This window comes from Pseudorca crassidens, chromosome 1 (assembly GCF_039906515.1).
Source record: "Pseudorca crassidens isolate mPseCra1 chromosome 1, mPseCra1.hap1, whole genome shotgun sequence".
Classification (NCBI taxonomy): domain Eukaryota; kingdom Metazoa; phylum Chordata; class Mammalia; order Artiodactyla; family Delphinidae; genus Pseudorca; species Pseudorca crassidens.
In genome coordinates, this window is record NC_090296.1 from 88,169,533 (window position 1) to 88,185,599 (window position 16,067).

The 16,067-nt window shown below is 38.7% G+C and overlaps 1 protein-coding gene across 1 annotated transcript; it reads left to right on the plus strand.

Moving 5' to 3' along the window:
* Positions 1 to 1,174: 1,174 nt before the first annotated feature.
* Positions 1,175 to 15,999, plus strand: TRIM69 (tripartite motif containing 69). Its single transcript, XM_067749444.1, has 6 exons — positions 1,175 to 1,630; positions 2,469 to 2,564; positions 4,886 to 5,119; positions 5,895 to 5,917; positions 6,000 to 6,124; positions 15,438 to 15,999. Exons 1-6 carry the CDS (start codon positions 1,256 to 1,258, stop codon positions 15,977 to 15,979), a joined length of 1,395 nt encoding a protein of 464 aa, XP_067605545.1. The 5' UTR covers positions 1,175 to 1,255; the 3' UTR covers positions 15,980 to 15,999.
* Positions 16,000 to 16,067: the final 68 nt, after the last annotated feature.

A 16,067-nucleotide genomic window follows, 5' to 3' on the forward strand; every position in this document is an offset into this window, starting at 1 on the left:
GTTCTTAGCAACACTATTTATAATAGCTCCACACTGGTAATTACCTAAAAGTCTATCAACAGTAGAATGGAGAAATAAATTATGGTATATTTACACAATGGATACTATACAGCAACGAGGATGAATGGACCACAATTATATAGAACAATATGAATAAATCTCACAAATATAATGTTGACCAAAGAATCCAACAACAAAAGAGTATATATTGCATGGCTGTATTTATATAAAATTCAAAAACAGGCAAAACTAATGTATAGTGTTGGAAGTCAGGATGGGGGTCAACCTTGATGAGGGATAGTGACTTGAAGCAGGCATATGGGGAGCTTCTAGGATGCTGAAAATGTTTCTTGATTGGGGTGATGATTACACAGATGTGTTCATTTTGTGAAAAGTTATTGAGCTGTACACTTATGATTCTGCATTTTTCTGTATAAATGTTATTTCTGTAATGTGTTTTTTAAAAAGGATGGGTGGGACTTCCCTGGTGGTGCAGTGGTTGAGAGTCCGCCTGCCGATGCAGGGGACACGGGTTTGTGCCCTGGTCCGGGAGGATCCCACGTGCCGCGGAGCGGCTGGGCCTGTGGGCCATGGCCGCTGGGCCTGCGCGTCAGGAGCCTGTGCTCTGCAACGGGAGAGGCCACAGCAGTGGGAGGCCCACGTACCGCAAAAAACAAAAACAAAAACAAATAAAAAGGATGGGTGGAGGGCCTGGATGATATTATAGTTGGTGATATTATGCCATTGACTGAGGAATCTGACTGATCTTCCAATTCTTTGCATATGACTTCCAGAAAACAAAACAAAACAAAAAGGTAATAACTAGTAGAACAGAAGTTGGAAGTAAACCTTTCAACTGATACATAGAGAAAGTGGGTGGAAGAAGCGATGTACAACGGAATACATTTCTTTAATTGAGTACTCTTTCTTCTTCTGCCTTGGTTCTCTATTAAAGTTCAATAATGTTGGGAGTAGTAATAAACTATGATGTTAGATAACAATGAATTTATTGATCACTTTCAAAGAAGAGATTATGGTGCCTTTACTCAGACTGCATCAATTCTCAGCTCCTTTAGGAATAGAGCCCACTATCCTGGAATGCTGAAATGGGCAATGAGAAAGAGAAACTCATTTTAGCTGTTCTTTTCCAAAGGTATCTTCCAACCCCTCTGTCAACATTGACCCAGACAACTACGTTGAAGTGAATGATTTCATCACCCAGATACCCTCTAAAGTGCAGATACAAGATATTACTATGGAGTTACACTGCCCACTGTGTAATGATTGGTTTTGTGATCCACTGATGCTAAGCTGTGGCCACAACTTCTGTCAGTCTTGTATCCAAAACTTTTGGAAGCAGCAAGCACAAGAAACATTCTGTCCTGAGTGTAAGATGCTATGTCAATACAGCAACTGTACATTTAACCTTGTACTGGAGAAGCTGGTAGAGAAGATTAAGAAGCTACCCCTATTCAAGGGCCATCCACAGTGCCCAGAGCACGGAGAGAACCTGAAACTGTTCAGTAAGCCAGACAGGAAACTGATATGCTTTCAATGCAAAGATGTTCGATTGTCTGTGGGGCAGTCTAACGAATTCCTGCAGATCTCTGATGCTGTCCGTTTCTTCATGGTGGGTGAGCCCTGGGTTTTGAGCAATCTTGAGCAATTCCTTAGGAAGGCTGGGAAAAATCTTTTGTTGGACTTCTTCTCTCTTCCAACACCACCCCTTTATTCAGATGATTACTAGAAAGCTCAGAGTGCTCAGAAAATACAATATATCTTGCAAAGTTCTTTTTCTATAGTTGCCAATTATAGGAAAGCAGTGAAGGAGCTCTGGTCTACTCCCTCAGTCAATCAAATATTTACCCAAACCCTGCCACGACAGCATTCTACTAGACACTGTACAGAATATGGACATATAAGATACTGCTTTTGTTACAAAAGTCTTGAAATTTAGTCCAGTTTAAAATGAATAAAACAACCAAAGCAATATAAGATAGTCTACTGTTGTGAGCTAAATTTTTGTCACATTTGTAATTCACAAATATTTAGAATTTCAGAGGAGATTAGAGAAAACTGAAATAGTCAGGGGAGGCATGGTGAAAGAAAGCTTGAACTGGAAAATTATTTGAATTTGGATGGGCAGAAGGAAGAAATGAGTGTTTTAAGTGAGAACAATGCAAGTAAAAGTATAGAGAGTGAGAACAATGTAACTAGAGCAGAAAATATATAGAGCTCTGTTATCTTCTTCAAACGCCTGAAGTTAGCTAATAAGAGGATAAAACTAAGTTTTTCTGCTGCTTGTAATTTTCTTCACAATTTTTGGAAGAGACAGGAATTACGATACAGGCTAAAGGAGACTTTTATAACAAGAGCTTGCTTTTTTTACCCCTGACACCCTGGGGCTTTGGGGGAGATGGCCCTTTATCTCTCAATTACCTTGTGTTAATTCTACATGGTATTCCCAGGAGGAGCTTACTATCCATCAGGGTCAACTGGAGGCAACCCTGAAGGAACTTCAGTCCCTGAGGAACATGCAGAAAGATGCTATTGCTGCTCACAAGGTGAGGAGCAGGGTAGAGGGGTTATGAGATACAACCGGAATATACCCTCCTTGTAACTTCAGCTATGTGAGTGGAAAGGTACCTTTACATACCAGGCACCTTTGAACCCAGGTCTCTCAGATTGCTGGCTTTTCTCATCTGATTTGATCTTTCCTAGCTTCCCTAAAACTAAATAAAACTATTGCTTATACTTTCAACTTCACAGGAGGTTAATGGTTAGAGACTTGGCAAATCAGTTCCTAGGTTGGGGGAATAAACTGGGAGTTCTGTTTCTTCATTAATTATTCTGTAGAGGGGTGTCTTCTCTGGCATTTGGCATCTGGAAGAAGAAATATGTACAATGAGGGAAAGAAGAAGGACAGATGGAAATGATGTCTCAAGAGAATCTTGTTCTTGTTGTAAGAGTTCCTAGTTCAGCTATTACAGTCAACATCATTCATTCAACAAATATTTATTGAGTGGGTCAGGTATTATACTAGACACTATATTCCTACCATGGTGGGAGATAGATGTTAATTAAACAATCCCACCAATAACAATAAAACAACAACTGTGGTAACTACTATAAATGAAAATATAGGGTATATAAGAGCATATAAATGGAGAACCTAATCTAGACTGGGTGTTCTTTGAAGAAGCCACTTATTAAAAATTGAGAATTGAAAGGATAAGTGTTATCCTTAGCCAAGTGAACTGGGTCAGGTGAATATGAAGGAAATTGCCTGGAAAATGTTCTGTGAAGAGGAAAGAGCATACGGAAAAGTTCTGAGACAGGAAGTTAGTTGTTATGTTAAACAGAGAGAAGGCCAATTAAGCTGGATCATGGTAAGCAAGATGAGACTGAAAAGGCAGATATGGGGCCAATCATGTAGGCCCTTGTAGATAATGTTAGGAATTTTGAACTTCATCCAGGGAATAATGAGAAGTCATTAAAGGGTTTAAATAGGACATGGCTTCATCTCATTTTGAAAGCATCAGTCTGGTGGCTATGTGGACTATGGATTGGAGAAAGACAATGACAAGGATAATGGTTAGGAGAGGGCTGAGGCAGTGATCCCAGAGAATGATGATGGCTTGGACTAGAAAGGCAGTAGAGATCAAAAGAAATAAATAGCTTCAGCATATGCTTTGGAAATAAAAATTACCTGCATGTGGGGATTGATTAGATGTGAGAGGTGAGTGATGATATCAAACAGACAGTTGGATATAGGAATCTGGAGCTCAGAAGTTGCACTAGGATGAAAATAAGAAGTCAGCATATAGATTGTATTTAAAGTTGTGAAAGGAGAGGCTATTACCTAGAAAGAGAGTGTAGAATGAGAAGGGGAAAGAGCCCCAGGAAGAATATCAAGTAATCTAATATTTAGAGCTTGGTTAGAGGAGACAGAACCAACAAATAAGACTGAGAGATAGTGGTGAAATAGGTAAAAGGAAAAATGGAAAAGTCTGACCTAGAGGACAGGGAGAGTTAAGACTATTTTAAGAGTGCAATTATAATGACTGACCATAGAATGTAAGCTGGATAATAGGGGACACGAAGAGAGAGAAGTTGATGAATGGAAATGAAGGGGTCAATAAACAGGAAGTTTCAATGAGACCCAATAATTGTTGCAATAGGGGTTCCTGAGTAACTGAGCATAAAAAGTAATTTTAGAGATGGTACAATTGCTGGGGATGATAAAATCCTCAATGTGACTAAAAGAACGAGTAGATAAAGGTAAAAATCACTAGAAATGATGATGAGGAACTGAGAAGCCAGGATGTCAGATGGCGTACCCATGAGGATGTTGAGGTCACCTAAGAAAAGAGATGCCAGTGTAGCAGTTATCAATTTCAGTGCTTCAGACATTGCCCATCTCTTGCTTTTTCTATATTGTCCTGGCAGCAGGAATGGCATCTCCCCTAGTTCTCATTTCTTAAAAAAGGACAGTTCTTCCAGCCTCATATGGACCCAGTCTAACAGAATCACTTGGTAGATATTGGTTTGTACTTCTGGATAAAAGGGAATTATCATTCATTTAAAAATGTTTGATTAACCCCATGGTCTTATTTAATATGGCATTGGTTACCACCTCAGTACTGTAATAGGAACCTAGGATGACTTTTGACTATTTCGTGCTGAACTATTAAACTAGCTGGGAAAGACAGAGTAAGTCTCCCAAAGGGCTCCTTTTCGTACAGTTGAATGTTGATAGTCAGCCATTTGCATGCATTTTTCTGTTATAATGTTTCCCAAGTTGTATGAGTGTTAGTGGTGTGGGCCCCCATCCTCAAGTGTCAATCTCAATAACTACCATCGTGATGATCATGGAGTTTTCCAGGAAAACAAGCTACATCTGCAGCAACACATCTCCTCAGAGTTTCTAAAGCTGCATCAGTTCCTGCACAGCAAAGAAAAGGACGCTTTAAATGAGCTCCGAGAAGAGGGGAAAGCCTTGAATGAGGAGATGGAGCTGAATCTGAGCCACATTCAAGAACAGTGCCTCCTAGCCAGGGAGATGTTGGTGAGCATCCAGGCACGGATGGAACAGCAGAACTCCTTCGACTTTCTCAAAGTGAGACTCCATACCAACATGACTATGGGTACAATAGAGGGGGAAAGAGGGTTGGAAACGGTGTAGAAGCAGATTTTCCCCTCCAGGAGGGTAAAAAAACTGCTGTAGTGCTTTTAAGATTCCTTGGGAGAAAAGCAGGAGGCTGCTTTTACCTTATACTCAGTTGAAAGCTTTACTTTCACACTCCTAGAAAAGAAGATAATAAAATGCCATTAAAACCAGCATGTTTTAATATTTCTCCATAAAGAAATTTGAAGCTTTATTTCTCAAAAGTAAGAATGTTGCCAAAAAGTTGTATCTTTTACTGGCTCTCAGCAATCATAAATTGACCTGTTTGAAAAGCTTTTGGTCAATTTTTGCTTCCTCACGCTTCACCTCTAAAGTGGCATTGGTTACTACCTCAGTGATCAGAAGCTTGATTAGCCAGAGTAAGGAAAAGTGGCCTTGGGGTTGGAATACCTACTGTGTTTTTCTCCTGAGACTATGTGGCAGTGTAGGCAAAAATAGCTTAACCTTAATTTCTTTCTTGTTCCCTGTAAAAGGGAACTCTAGAAAATCAGAGCAAAGTAAGCCAGTTTATCCTGGGATAGATGAAGGATGAAGATCAGAAAAGGCATATGGAGGATGAGAGGAGTTGGTGGCAATGGGATGGGGACCATCTGCATAGGATCACAGTTTTGACCATCAAATTCTGGTGGTGGCCAGTATGACCAAAGAAATTTCTGGAGCTGATGAACAGGCATCTAACCTTTCTATTTCTCCTTTCCTCTCCTAGGACATCACACCTCTCTTGGATAGGTAAGTGTTTCCCTGTGGTATTAATACCCTTCCTTCAGTCCCTGGAGGATGTCTAAGAATAAATGATTTATGTCCCCTGCAGCTTGGAGCAAGGAATGAGGGTGCTGACACCCAGAGAGCTTATCTCCAGAAAGCTGAACCCAGGCCTGTTCAAAGGTCCCATCCAGTATATGATGTGGAGGGAAATGCAGTCCACTCTTTCTCCAGGTATCAGTGGGTAGTAGTTATTTGTTCCTGGGGCTCCCACTTTATGTTTCATCTGTGGGATGTCTTCTGTGGCCCTAAATAGTACATTAGAGTCTGGACAGAGGGAGGGGTGAAGTTTAGCCAAAAGAAGGCTAGTTGGTAAGACTGAATTTCTTCTCTTACCGTCATCTAAGAATTTATGACTCTGTACTGGTAAACAGAGTCTGATGTCCGAATTACTTCTCAGCCTACCATTTTGTTTGACTGTTCTATCAAATGTGACAACCAATATTTTAATGTTTTTCTAAAACAGTTATGTAACTCCCTGAGGCATCTCTGCCCTGGAGGAGGAGGTTACTGTACATACTCATCGTGTGTATGAATACAGTTCCTCTTGTGCTTGACGTTTATAACATGGAGTTATCTCATCTTAGGAGACTGTTTAGAGATCTATAAAAATCATTACAGAAATAAAGCTCTAAATAAAGTTTTTTATAGACTCATTATTATTTGTAGTTACTGATTTAATGAAAATTACAAATCTATCCCTGTTAATTTTTCCAGGTAACTGACACTGAAAAAAAAACAGTACTGAGGTATAATTAACACAGAATAAAATTCACCAATTGTAAAGTACAATTTGATGAGTGTGACAAATGTATACACTTATGTAAACATCTCCAAAATCAAGATATAGAAAATTTCTGTCATCCCAGAAAGTTCCCGCATACCCCTTTGCAGTCAATCCTTTTCTTCTAGCCTCAGCCACTGAGACTCACTGATCTACTTTATTTCACTTTAGTTGTCTTTTCTAAAATCTCATATAAGTGGAACCATACATTATGTAGTCTTTTCTGTTTGGCTTTTTTCACTTAGCAAAATGCTTTTTGAGATTCACCTACGTTGTTGCATGTATCAATCACTGTATTTTATGGATACATCACAATTTGCTTATTCATTCACCAACTGATGGACGTTTGGGTAGTTTCTAGTTTATGGCTAGTACGAATAAACTTGCCTGAACATTTGTTTACAAATCTTTGTGTTTTCATTTCTTTAGGGTAAATATCTCGTGATGGGATTGCTAGGTTGTATGTTAGGTATATGCTTAACTATAAGAAACTATCACATTTTTTTTCTTAAGTGGTGGTACCGTCTTAATTCCCACCTCCAGTGAATGAGAGTCCTGTTTTCTCCAAATCCTTGCTAAAACTTGATAATGTCGATCTTTTTGATTTTTTTAACTCCATCAAAAAAGATATTTTAGGGGGCTTCCTTGGTGGCGCAGTGGTTGAGAGTCCTCCTGCCGATGCAGGGGACACGGGAGACGGGTTCGTGCCCCGGTCTGGGAAGATCCCACATGCCGTGGAGCGGCTGGGCCCGTAAGCCATGGCCACTGAGCCTGGGTGTCCAGAGCCTGTGCTCCGCAACGGGAGAGGCCACAACAGTGAGAGGCCCATGTACCGCAAAAAAAAAAAGATATTTTATTAAAGTTCCCAAAACAAATTTGAGAAGTTACGCTGCGTTTAAATTGAAAAAGGCCAAGTTAAAATATGGAAATAAAGTTTTCATTTGGTGGAAGCTGAAACTAATGTATACATTCTAATCAAAGATCTATCCCATGTGACATTTTTTGTTTTTAAGAGTCTACCAGGCCAAACCCTTCACTGCCTTTACTGCCTTTGCTTTGCTTTCCCCCTTTCTTTCTTTCGCTTTGCCTTCAGCTTCTTTTTTTTCCCTCCCTTTGGCCTCTGGTTCATCCATATGGAGTACTGTCCACGCTGATCTAGAAGACTCTTTTTGTTTCTCTTAATATCAATCTCCATTATTATGTCACTTTTTTCATCTTTCACTACATATTGGGTTTTCTCTTGACAATGTTTGGATACCACCACAGTTTTATTTTACCTTATTTTTTTGAAAGATATATTCCCTCATATAGAATTCTGGGTTAATGGACTTCTTTTCACTAATATAAAAAGTCACTCCATTGTTTTCTTACTTGTATAGTTTCTGATGAGATGTCTATTATCATTTTTATATTCATTTCTCTGTATGTACTATCTCTTTTCTCCTTGTAAGATTTACTTTTTTTGTCACTTGTTTCCACCAGTTTGATTATGCTGGATCTTGGTGTGTTTTCTTTTTATTTATTTAGTTTGTGGTTCATTGAGTTTCTTGGATCAACGGGTTTATTGTTTTCACCAAGTTTGGGAAAATGTCAGCTATTATTTCTTCAAGAGCTTTTTTTACCTATCCACCTTTTCTTCTCTCCTTCTGGAACTCTAATTTTACATATGTCAGACCACCTAAAATTGTCTCACTTGTCATTGATGTTCAGCATTTTTTAGCCTTTTTTCTTTCTGTGCTTCATTTTGAATAGCTTCTCTTGCTATTCACGTTCTCTCATTTTTTTTTTTTTTTTTTTTTTCTGCGGTACGCGGGCCTCTCACTGCTGTGGCCTCTCCCGTTGCGGAGCACAGGCTCCGGACGCGCAGGCTCAGCGGCCATGGCTCACGGGCCCAGCCGCTCCGCGGCATTTGGGATCTTCCCAGACGGGGGCACAAACCCGTGTCCCCTGCATCGGCAGGCGGACTCTCAACCACTGAGCCACCAGGGAAGCCCAGTTCTCTCATCTTTTCACCTGCACTGTCTAATCTTCTGTTAATCCTGTTCAAGATGTTTTTCATTTCAGATACATTTCATTTCTTCAAAAAGTTGGGTCTTTTTATATCTTCAGTTTCTCTCCATACCGTGTTATTGTTTCGTCTACATTCTCATGCAAATAGAAGATATATATAAAATAGCTGTTTTAATGTCTTTGCTAATTCCACCACTATTGTAATTTCTAACATGTTGTTATTGCGTGAGTTTTCTTGAGACTGTAGGTCATATTTTCCTGCTGCTTTGCATGGCTGGTATTTTTTTAAATTTTTAATTGACTTAATTTTTTTAGAATACTTTTAGATTTACAGAAAAATTGAAAAGATAGTACAGAGAGTTCTTGTATACCTCATTCCTAGTTTATATTATTATTATCTTATATTTAGTGTGATACATGATTTATAATTAATGAATCAATACTAATACATTACTATTAACTAAAGTCAATAGTTTCTTTAGATTTCCTTCTTTTTTTACCTAATGTCATTTTCCTATTCCAGGATCCCATCTAAGGTTTCACATTACATTTAGCTGTCATTTTTCTTTAAGCTCTTCTTGGCTGTGACAGTTTCTCAGACTTTCCTTGTTTTTTGATGACTTTGACAGTTTTGGGGAATACTAGTCATGTATTTCGTAGGATGCCACATTATTGCAATTTGTCTGATGATTTTCTCATGATAAGACCAGGGTTATGAGTTATTGAGAGGAAAACCACAGAGTTAAAGTGCCATTTTCATCACATCATATCAAGCATACATACTGTCAACATAATTTACGACTGCTGATGTTGGTTTTAATCACCTAGCTGAGGTAGTGTTTGTCAAGTTTCTCCACTGTAAAGTTATTCCCCCCTCCCTTTTCCATACTGTATACTTTGGAAGCAAGTTACTATGTGTAGCCCACACTTAAGGAGTAGGTAGTTATGCTCCCTCCTCCTTGAGAGTGGAGTATCTACATAAATTATTTGGAATTTTGCATGAGAGATTTGTCTCTTCTGGCTGTCAAACATGATCAGTTTTACATTGCTATTTGCTGAATTTTGTTGTAATCCTTTAAGCTCTATGGATTTAACTTTGGCATTTAGTGAAGTTATTTGAAATAACTTTGTTCCTTTTGACACTTTAAGCTTTGCTGAGCCTTTAAGCTTTGTGAGAGTGGTTCAAGAGCAGCCTTTAATCTAGGGTTAACTTTGGCAATTTTCTAAGGTATTAACCTTCTGAGTACTCTGTCTGATGTTCTACATACTATAACATTTTTCCATTCTGGCTGACAGGATTGAAAACTATTCCCAGTCTTGTGTGAGCTTTAGAAATTATTAGGCCTACTGCTTTCTGGAGATTTGCTCTCTGGACTTAGTGAGTTTCACCGCATGCATGTGGCAATATTCAGCCACAGCCTTGAGGGAATCCCTTTGTAGATGTTTGAAAGTCTATGTACAGCTCCCTCCTCTGGGTTACTCTACCCTGCAAATTCTAGCTGTCTCAGGATCACAGTGTTTTTCTTCTTGTATTCTTTGCTTGTAAAATCAAATTTCACTTTTAGCAATCATTTAAAGCACAAACTGATTTTTTTCTTTTTGGTACAACTTTACATTTAAGAAAATCAAATGGGATTTATTTAATAGGTGGCTATTTTAATAATAATGTACCATGGTCAAACGCTGGTAAAATATACTTTATACTTCTTATTTCTAGGCCTTTGCTTATTCTGCAGATTCATATTTTCTTCTTTCCTGCCTTATAAATGAGGCTGTTGCTTTAGGATAGGGGCTGATACTTTTTCTGTAAAGGGTCAGACAGTAAATATTTTAGGCTTTTTGGGCTGTTTGGTCTTTGTTGAAAGTACTTAACTATGCCATTGCAGTGAAAAAGCAACCATGGACAATATGGCTTTTCATGTATTCCAGGGTAGGGAATTGTTTAACTTAAAATATTTTAATATATTTCCTTTAGTTTTGTGTGTATTAGTAAAATACCACCGAAGTTCACTCATTCATTCAACACACTCTTCTAGAGGGCCTACTACATGCTAAGCATTAAGTTGGGCTCCAAGGATATGGAAATAAAAGACAGTTTCTCCTCCTCAGGAAAGGCTAGAAGACCAAGTTAGAGTCTATAGCAACCCTCTAGGTGAAACATTATTAAGATGTAAGCCAGAGGCATGGGAATGGGAATGGAAAATAAAGAATAGATTCTGGAGACAGAATTCCTGGAGCTGAAATATACAGGACAGTAACTGGTGGTAAGGGATAGAGAAAGGTGATGTCAAGGATGGAAATACAGGAGATGCAGATTTTGGAGGGTGCTGATGAGTTCAGTTTTGGCCATGTTGTGTTGACCTACAGGACAACTAAGTGAATATATTCAAATGGGTAATTATTCTAACTGGAGCTTAGGAGAGAGGCCAGAGCTGGAATAATCAATATAGAGTGGGGGTAGCTGAAGCTATTCATGTAAATGAGATTTCCTAAGGAAACTGAGAACATACAGTCAAAGAGAGAGCATGTTATAGAGAATAACAACAGATGAAGGTCAATGAAGCGTCAGAAGAGACTGAGGAATTCTGGCAACAGAAATAAAAGAAAAACCAGGAAATGAAGTCCACATGGAATCTAAAACAAAGAGACTGTCAAAGAGAAGGGAATGGTCATTCACGCCAAATGCGAAGATCAATTTAGAAAATGACTGGAAAAGAGATATTTTAAACCACAACTGGTGACTTTGGCAAGGCCAATTTCAAAAGAGTGGAATGAGTAGAAGTTATTGTGTAGGGTTCAGGAGTAACTTGGAATGAGGCGGTAATGAAGTGAATAGATCACTCATTTGAGAAGTTTCACTAAGAAGGGAAGATGTATGAATGGAAAACATGCTGAAGGGAAGTAGCCTGTAGAAAGGCAGAAATCAACAGTATAAGAAAGGAAATAATTGGTGGAAGTAGGGAAGAGTGAGAGCTACAGCAGAGAGAGGTATTGACTTTCCACAGTTTCCTCTGAAACTGGAAAGGAGATAAAGATGGTAGAAGTGAACAATTCTGTGGGGTGGGGTTTGCAGTATGAGTGGGAAGAATTGAGGGATTCCTATAAGACGTACTGTAGCTTCTCTGTGAAACAGCAGATGAAGTCTTCTGCCTGGGAGTGAGAAGGGAAGTGTTGGAATAGGGGTTTGAGGTGGGAGTTGAAGGTTTGAAATTGCTGTTGTGAGGAATTGGAGAGGATTTGATTTGGGAAATATAAGAGTTCTGGGCAGTGCTGATGGCCAAGCAGAGAGTGGAAATAATGAATTTGTAGTGGTACCTGTATGCACAATTTTGTGATTTTCCTCCTGCAATGGTCAGGAATTGGGGTGTTAATTTGAATAGTTGAATAAATCCAAGGTTAGAGAGTTGCATGGCAGATGCTGCGGAAATAGCATAAGAGGATAAAAGTGTTGAGGCTATTGACAACAAAGCTATCACTGCTAACTGTTTAGGGAAGGATTTTAAGCCAGGAAGGAAAGAGAGATAATAAAGAGAGATAGGGGACCAGAGATGTTAATGAAGTCAAGTAATGGTTGTAGGGAGAGATGAGAGTGAGAAAGCTCAAAAAATAAAGAGTGTGGCATATCTGAATTGAAGATTTTAGAGAATGAATAGTTCCTGATGACTACAAGATCCAGAATATAGTCATTGATATGGACAGCTTGGATGTAATGGAGTCAAAAGTCACCAGCAGTAAAGTCAAGGACATGCAAGAATAGAAGAGTAGCTGTATATAAAAGATAGTAAAATCACTTGAGATGATGGGCTGGATTTGGGGTAGAGAAGTAAGGTTAACCCAAAGTGCAGGGGGTATAACCAGGAACTTTGTACATAATAGCATCAAATAGAGATAGAGGGAAATATGAAATGGAATGACAAGAGTCTCAAATGAAGAGTGATGTTTTTACATGAGGATGAGGAGTAGAGTATGGGTCTGGAAGTAGCAGTGGTGGCAACCTGATCTCTGGCATCTGAATTTAGAAAATGAATAGTCTCATGAACTTCTGGAAGCTGTTTTTTAGTTAGTTTGTTTTTTGGAAGAACCAGCCAGATTTATGTTAAATTAAGGAGGTGATGAGAGAATTCTGTAAACTGAGGATACAGGAGAGATAATTAGGGAGGTAGTTCTAAAGGGCAGAGTGGAAAGGGTTGGGTGGGAACAGTGGAAGGATGGGTGAAGGCAGAGGAGGTAAAGAACAGAAGAGTGGGGATAAAAGTACAGTAGAGAATAAATCATTAGAGGAGTCTACATTCTGGGCATTTATGCCAAGGATAACAGGAATATGAAGCATGGTGAAATTAATTAGTGTCAAGGTTTCAAATGGAACTCTAATTGAAGTTCATTTATTTGTTTAATAAATAGTTACTTGAATACCTAGGAACAGTTCCAAATTTTGAAGATATATGAGGAAACAAAACAGATATGGTCCCTGCCCTTCTAGAGACTACACTCCAGTGGAAGAGACAATGAACAAGTAAATAATTTCACATAGTGATAATTACTGTGAAGAAAACAAAGCATGGTATACTCAGTAAATAATTATTCATGAGAGAAAATAAAGCAGGATAAGAGTACAAACAGTGATAGACAGACGAACATGCTATTTTAGATAGAATGGCCAGAGAAAACCTCTCTGAGCAAACAGTCCCCTCTCCCTATGTTTTACTGTGGACATTTCTAAACATACTGAAAAGTTTAAAGACTTTTACAATGAACACTCCTACACCTACCTAGATTCTATCATTAACATTTTACTGAACTTGCATGAATAAAGTCCTGAATGATGTGAAGGAGTGAACATATGGGGAAAGAGTGTTTAGGGACAAGGAAAGAAAAGTGTAAAGTCTCTGAAGTAGTAATGAGCTTAGTATGTTCAAGGAACAGCCAAAAGGCAAAGGTGGTTGGACCAAACTAAATGGGGCGAGGGGGTGGTAAGTGGTGGGAAATGAGGTCAAAGAAGTGGGTAAATCATGTATGTCTTGTTTGGTCTGTAAGGACTCTGGATTTTACCTTGGGTGATGGGAAGCATAAGTGCATTTTGAGTAGGAGAACTGGATGATCTCATTCATGTTATGGGCAGGATAGGCTGCAGATAGGCAAGAGTGGAAACAGAACAGTTAAAAAGTTATTGCAGTAGTTCGAAGCCAGTGGTATTTGTGGAAGTTATCTGTCTATATATTCTGAGTAGGCTCAGAATATATTTTAAATGTGGAGCTGACAGAACTTACTGTTGGATTGAACATGGCATAAGAAGAAAAGCGGGGATGCAAAGCTGACTCCTAGGAATCCTCAAAACCAAGGCCGGCTGAGCTAGCTGGAGGTGTCAGAGGTTTGGTGATGAGAGCAGACTGTGGTTCTTAAAAGGTTGGCAGGAATTCTTTATGATACCTCCAAAGAAATCCTAGTTCTCATACTGGAAAAAGTAACAACCCAAAGTGGATGAGGATCTGTGTGAGAGAGAAGATTCAGCCTATATGGGAACTTTTCAGGATTCTTCAAAGCCTCTTGTTAGAAAGAAAAAATCCTTGGGATGATGGAAAAGATTCAAGCTTTTCTGAGAAGAGAGAGATAGACTGGATTGATCTTCCTTCCAAGTATAAGTAAATCCATTAACAACAAATGTATGCATATTTGTATCTGTGTCCATGATGTGAACATACAATAGTTTTTGTGTTTCCTGTATCAAATTTTGTGCCAAGGTTCAATTACCTCACATCTAGTATTTGTGTCACCTTCTTGCTGATATGCTTCCAATCTCTCTTTATTTAGAAATTCTTTTTTATACTGCTGCCTATTGATTTGTCTAAACCAATACTTCTCAAATTACCTGTGATAAAGGATCAGTTTTTAAAACTGATTATGTTTGTAGAATACGATATAAATTAATTACTTGAAAAAGTGGAATTAAAATAACAAAGATTACAAAGTGCAAGCCCAGTTTTTTAACAAAATCAACTGGCAAAATTACTGTCAGAATTCTATGAAAGTTTCCAAGAGCTTACTCTCAATTCTGTACTATCCTGTCACAAACTGGCAACTACACAGTTTGTGAACCACATTCTGATTATCAGTGGCATCAACCATTCCAGACCTCAAAAGTTCCAGTGTCTATTAAACCAAATGTAAACTTATCACCATTGTCCTCTAAATTCTGTGCCAGTTAGCTCAGTCTCACCTGCTTCTAACGGGCAAGCCCTTATCTTCTCTCTCATGCAAGCTACTGTTTTTAACTCATTCCTTTTTTGCCTTTTTTTACCCAAAGCATCCTGATACATCTCATAGATGTTACATCAAAACTAAAATGGTTATTGCCCTTAGAAAGCTTTCCTAGGACCCACTTACCTAATCTTTACCCTTTCAGCATTTGTATTTTCTTATATTTATTAGTACAGATTTATCTTATTTGCATTTTTTATTAGAGTATAATAATTGCTTCAGAGTAAAGTCTGATTTTTACCACAAATATAAAAATGTCTAGAATATAGCCACATGGATATCAAAACAATATAAAGTATATAAGTAATTACCTGCCTGTCTAAGAGTATATGGCATGGGGAGATAAAGCACTGGTGTCTATGTGAATACTATCTATGGGAACCTGCATTCATCCCTTTTCCCCCATGCCCTCCCTGATTTCTCTTATTTTCTTACTAGGCCTATCTCCATTAACTCTGGACCCTAAAACTGCTCACCCAAATCTAGTGCTCTCCAAAAACCAAACCAGTGTGTGGCATGGTGACATGAAGCAGGTAATGCCTAATGATCCAGAGAGGTTTGACTCAAGTGTGGCTGTGCTGGGCTCAAAAGGCTTCACATCTGGAAGGTGGTACTGGGAAGTAGAAGTAGCAAAGAAGACAAAATGGACAGTTGGAGTCGTCAGAGAATCCATCCTTCGGAAGGGCAGCTGTCCTCTAACTCCTGAGCAAGGATTCTGGCTTTTAAGACTAAGGAACCAAACTGATCTAAAGGCTCTGGATTTGCCTTCCTGTAGTATGAAACTGACTAACAATCTCAACAAGGTGGGCATATACCTGGATTATGAAGGAGGGCAGGTATCCTTCTACAATGCTAAAACTATGACCCACATTTACACCTTCAGTAGCACCTTCATGGAGAAACTTTATCCCTACTTCTGCCCTTGCCTTAATGATGGTGGAGAGAATAAAGAACCATTGCATATCTTACATCCACAGTAATTTGTCATACTATTGTATAAATTCAGAGCATTATTAAAGAGGTATTGAAATAGTTTACCAGTCTCACTGGTTTCTCTTCCCAATTTAT